Raw genomic sequence first — 6,174 nt, forward strand, 5'->3', positions numbered from 1 at the left:
TCCGTAGTGATACTGCCTCAGAAACCCAAGGAGGGGTTGCTATGAGTCGGGTTTGACTCGACGGCACATAACAACAACAACAACAGAGACAGAAAGTATGGTACGAGAATGCAGAAATTTCAAGCATTAAAGTAAAAATCCCTCCCCCCCAAATTGCTCACAAATGTAAGAGATTAGTCAACATACTTGGGGCTCTCTGAAACTTTTTGGCAGCCAATAATTTCTTTATGACTGACTAGTTGTGAACTAAAAGATTGCTTCCCCTCTCAATGCCATTTTGTTAGGCATTTTTAATGAAGTAGCAAATTTGTGGCTCCACAGGAAAAGCTCACTGACAACGTATTAGAATTTATAATCCCGACTGACATATCTAGTTACTTCATTTTCAGATTACTACACTCTCCTTATTAGTAGATACATGACTAATGCAAATACCTTTGCAGACACCTGCATGCTGTTTTCTTGCATGTTCATAATGGCTTCAGAAATCTTGACATCTATAGGGTCCATGACTGACTCAATGTTGAATGGTCCTTCCAGTCTTTCTGCCACCAAGAGCATTGCATCTGTTAAAACAGAGGAATATGATTTATTTGAGAACTGTGATTTCAGGTTCTTAACCTGTTTAAACATCTCCAGAAAAACTGGGTGAAAATAATAATTCATTTAGATTTCTTGTTTGCTTTTATATAGTTCAAGATGAAATGGATGACTCAATATTAAACTAATACTTCATTTCATTTGAAGACTCAAAATTATTTTAAATATAGAATCAGGCTTGAAAATGAGAAAACTAGTCCAATTTAATAAAGTTGAGACTAACTGATTCACATGAAGTAAAAACAGTTTTAGGTCAGGGATCAACTGCATTTCAAAAATGGAGTCTGATCTGACTTCTTCTGGAGGATGGAGATAACTGGGGATGTTACAGAAGAGATGGTTTATGAATTTGAGTGCATAAATGTCAAGATATATCTCAGACATATCTACTTACGTGAAGCATTTCTGGATCTCCCAAGAGGAAGGGACCCATTGCTACTTTGGGATATCGCTCTACCTAACTTCCCGTTCTGTTTTAAATGAAGCCCCTTGGAGCTAGGAGATTGTTTTACTTGGTTTTATATTTATGGTACCTATCACACTGGGAGCTCTGGTGGCATAGTGCCTAAGGCATTGGATTGCTAACCAGAAGGCTAGCGGTTCAAACCCATCAGCCACTCCTCGGAAGGAACACTGGGCAATCTACTTCTGTACAAATACCACCTTAGAAACGCAAGGAGGGTCGCTATGAGTTGAATAGACTGACAGCAGTGAGTTTGGTTTTTTATTTTATTTTTTTAAAACACACTGTTGTTGTTGTTGTTATGTGCCATCGAGTCGGATCTGACTCATAGTGACCCCTCCTTGGGTTTCCGAGGCAGTATCACTATGTAAGTAGATTGCCCCATCTTCCTTCCGAGGAGTGGCTGGTGGGTTAGAACCGCCAGCCTTCTGGTTAGCAGTCAAGTGCCTTAGCCACTGTGCTACCAGAGCTCCACACTGTAAGCGCTCTAAATAAATAAATAAGCCATGAAATTATATTGAATTGAATTAAACTGAAGTATTGGTAGGGAGGATTTAGTTTTCAGGAGAAGATGAAGGAAAAAGTGAAGTGGAGGCAAGAACTATGAATTAGGAGTTAATAGCCCTGGTTTCTAGTCCTTGCTATGTCGCTAAACTAGAAGAATGGCTGTGCAAAATGTCTTTGAGCTAACCGGGCCTCAGGTTAATGAAGTATATAAAGGGAACTGGATAAAAGTAGTGAAAAGAAGTGTCTGCGGGGACAAGCATATGTTCATTTCTGTGCCACTGAAAACTAGTCTAATCTCCATCTTTGTTATCTGGGCATAATTTGGTAACCCATGTTCCACCAGGGCTTTCAGTTAGAACTTTCTAGAAACAAAATAAAACTCAAAATCATGAAGGAAAAAAAAAACCTGCTTACTGGTCAGTATGGATTACACCTCAATATAAAGAAAACAAAGTCTATTGAAACTTGACAAATGGCTAATAAGATTGAGAAATTGAATTTTCAATATAATTTAATATAATTTCAAATAACAGTTGTTTCTAGTGGGTACAATATTGGAAAGCACAGCCTAGAATTTTAACATGTAAACTTAATAGATCTTAAACTTTTATTTGTTAAACCTCTTGGCACTCAGTCTTAAAATGCTTTCTTTTTGTAAAAAATAGTATCTATTTACCATGAAGCATTTAGAAAATACCAAACCAAAACCAAACTCATTGCTGTCCAGTCAGGTTTGACTCACAGCAACCCTTCCTTCGGTTTCCCGAGGTGGTATCACTACGAAAGTAGATTGCCTAACCTTTCTTCTGAGGAGTGGCTGGAGGGTTTGAACTGCCAGCTTTCTGATTAGCAGTCAAATGCCTTAGGCATTATGCCACCAAAGCTCCCTTAGAAAAGACAAAGAAAAATAAAAGAAGAAAAGAAATGCATCCATCATCCCACTTCCCAGAGTAACACTGTAAACAGTTGGGTATATACTCTTATGTTTTTTTTCCTCTATGCATGAATTTTTAAAGCATGCAATTGGAAATACACTGTACATATATAATATACTTTCTAAATGTAATATATTATTGATGTAAAGCACTTTTTAGAGTATTTTAAAGTATTATTAAGAAGTCAAAACTTTGTTACTATATAGATTATATTAACATATGCAACCAAATTCCACTATCAAACATTTGTCAAGTTTATAAATAGCTGTGGGTTAGTCTGAAAGAAGCTTTGTCAAATAGATCATTTTTATAAGAATGATACAGTACTGTCTGGGAAGCAGAGTCACATTTTTTTTTTTTATTTAACTTTTTTTATTTTATTGTGATCTGAGTGAAAGTGTACAGAGCAACTTACTTTTCCACATTTTTGTTTCATAACACTTACTGTAATCCCCCCAATGCAATGGCACTCTTCTCATTGCCTCCTTGTGTTTCCTATTTCCATTCACTCAATCCCTCCTTGTTTTCTGAACTTTGTCTTTGGGCAAATACTGCCCTTTTGATCTCATATGGTTGATTTTCTGAAAAGTGTTACTGTCTATTGTTTGGCTTGAAAGATGAGCTATGGGGTTGACTTCAGGTCCAGGCTTGAAGGATGATTATGGGACATAGTCTCAGAGGTTCCACCAGTTTCTATCTGACCAGATTGTTATGTGGCCATTGAGTTGTCTCCAACTCATAGCAACCCTATGTCCTGTGCCAGCCTCATGATCCCTACTACACCTGAGTCTATCGATGCAGCCACTGTGTCAATCCATCTTGTTGAGGACCTTCCCCTATTTCATTGACTCTCCACTTTACCAAGCATGACATCCTTCTCCAGAGAATGGTCCCTTCTGACAACATGACCAAAATAGGTGAGACGAAGTCTGGCCATTCTTGCTTCCAAGGAGCATTCCAGCTGCACTTCTTCCAGGACAGATTTGTCAGTTCTTTTTACCAGTTCATGGTAATTTCAGCATTCTTCTCCAACACCGCAACTCAAAAGCATCAAGTCTTCTCCGATCTTCCCTATCACTGTCCAGCTCTCATATGCATGTGAGGCGATTGAAAATACCATGGTTTGGGTTAGGTGCATCTTAGTCTTCAAGGAGATATCTTTGCTCCTCAGTGCTTGAAAGAGATCTTTTGCAACAGATTTGCCCAGTGCAATACCTCTTTTGATGTCTTGACTGCTGCTTCCATTGGTGATGATTGTAGAACCAAGTAATATGAAGACTTTGATAACTTCAGTCTTTTCCCCATTCATCGTGATACTGCTTATTGGTCCAGTTGTGAAGACTTTTGTTTTCTTTATATTGAGGTATAATCCATACTGACCAGTAAGCAGCTTTTTTTTTTTTTTTTTTCATGATTTTGAGTTTTGTTCCACATTTTTCTCCCACTCTATCAGGAGCTTCTATTGTGATCCTTTTCAGAGTAGTTTGTAGTGGTAGCTGGGTACTATCTGAGTTCTTCTGGTCTCAGGGTCATGGTTGGTTGAGGTGCACATGGCCCATTAGTCTTTTGGACTGTTTCCATCTGTCTTGCTCTTCTTCACTCTTCTTTGCTCCAGATGGGAAGAGTCCAATAGTTGTACCTTAGTTGGCTACTCATAAGCTTTTAAGACACCAGTTGCTATTCATCAAGGAAGGATGTAGAACATTTTCTTTGTGGATTGTGTTGCACCAATATAGTCTTCCCAGACTATGGTCCTGAGCTCCCTGGCCCAGAGACTCATTCTCTCAAGGTATTTGGTTATGGCTAAGAAGTTTTCATAACTTTGCCCCCTCTATGCTCTACTATATTCATGGATATGTTTGTAGCACATATAAATACATATGTAGAAATATCATCTGTCAAACCTATATATATTTGTGAGTGTAGTCCCATTTGTCTTCCCACACCTGTCCAATTTTCATGTCTATCTATATAACCACTTGTAGATTACTGTTATTGAAGGATTATGAATGGAACAGTATTTAGCACAAATACTCTCATTCTGAAAGAATACCACATATTGTAAACAGCATCAGTTTATACAAATATCTAACTGGCTCCCTGACTGTCTCCTTGTGGAATGGACAATACTGTATGCATCTAGTACTTTGCCCCATAATATTGTCATGGATGCAAGTGATGTGAAAATTGTATGTATGAGCACAGACCCATAGAGCAGACCCAAGAACAAATTTGCTGACTTTTTCCTTAGATAATGCAAGACCTATGTATATATATCACAGCATGAACTTATATCTGAAGTAGGTGTTTCTCCAGATCTTAATGACCTAATTATCTGTGAATAGGGACAGAAGATGAATATTTTCAGTAGTATATTGATAGTAAATATGCTTTCTCCTTTAAGGTTTTGAAAGATGGCTACATGTTGCTTGAGTGCTGGCCTGCTCCTTTTGAAGTGTTTATATCTGTTTTTTTGTGTTAATCAAAAACAATCCCCTTTTTCTTAAGACTTTCCAGCAGGCTCTTTGATGAAGATTAATTATGATAAATGATTATGTTTCTCTGGACAGGTGTATCCTGCTGAAATAATCAAGAAATCTTTGTACAGTAAAAAGATATTGTACCAGAGAATTATTCAACAAATGCAATTAAAGGAACCAATAATTTTTTTGTATGTTTTATATACTTATAAGGAACTCTGGTGGTACAGTGCCTAAAACATTTGACTGCTAACCAGAAGTTTGGAGGTTCTAACCCAGCAGCCTCTCTGTGGAAGGAAGATGGAATGATCTACTTCCACAAAGATTTACTGCTTCAGAAACCCAATGGGGGTTGCTATGAATCAGAATCAGCTCAATGGAATTAAGTTTGAGTTTTTATATACATATGCATAAATCGTTGTACAATCACAATATATTTATCCCACTTGAGTATGCAAACTGATATAATAATATTGGCTGTACTGAAAGTCTGAAAGCAGCTGTGCACTGGGAAACTGGAAAGTCTTTAGATGGGATCACAGGCCTTCACAGAGAAAAGATTTGAAATTATGGGGTGTAAAACATCTTTGAGAAGGTTCTCTTACTGTTGGTGACTTTAAAATATTCTTCTCTTCAGCAGATGATTCTGTCTACAGGCAAGGCAATAAGCTGTTTAATTTGTATCATAAAATAGGAAAGTTTCCTTCCAGTGATTTCCATCTTTTTGTTCTATGCTCCCGTCCCATCCCACCATGGTTCTGGCCTTTTAGATTCCTGGGCCTAGAAGCGTATCTCCTCTTTTTGTAGTGCAGTGCCTAAGGTAGTTGACTGCTAACCAGAAGGCTGGTGATTCAAATCCACCAGCCACTCCTTGGAAGGAAGATTGGGCAATCTACTTTCATAGGGATACCTCCTCGGAAACCCAAGCATCCGACATGCTGTGACTCAGATCCACTCCACAGCAGTGAGTTTGTTTTTTTTTGTTTTTTCACCCAACCCAAACCATGATAAAAAGTGCTTAAGGACCATCCTCTCACAAGCAGCTACCTTCTTTGCCTGTGGAAAAATGCAATCCTATTATGACTCAGTAGCACAGTGGCTAAAGCACTTGACTGCTAACCAGAAGGCTGGCGGTTCAAACCCACCAGCCACTCCTTGGAAGGAAGGTTGGGCAATCCTACTTCCGTAG

General features: G+C 38.2%; 1 protein-coding gene across 1 annotated transcript in view; it reads right to left on the reverse strand.

The window, feature by feature from the left end:
- GPC6 (glypican 6) overlaps positions 1-6,174 on the reverse strand; it is a gene marked incomplete at its 5' end in the record, with an annotated part of 1,291,124 nt that overhangs the window by 166,234 nt on the left and 1,118,716 nt on the right. Inside the window, one exon of the mRNA XM_042781413.1 lies at positions 436-566. Within this exon, the coding sequence (XP_042637347.1) occupies positions 436-566 (131 nt within the window). The remainder of the gene's footprint in view (positions 1-435; positions 567-6,174) is intronic.

Source organism: Orycteropus afer, unplaced genomic scaffold (assembly GCF_000298275.1).
Source record: "Orycteropus afer afer isolate SDZICR_OR568_19922 unplaced genomic scaffold, OryAfe1.0 scaffold00117, whole genome shotgun sequence".
NCBI lineage: Eukaryota > Metazoa > Chordata > Mammalia > Tubulidentata > Orycteropodidae > Orycteropus > Orycteropus afer.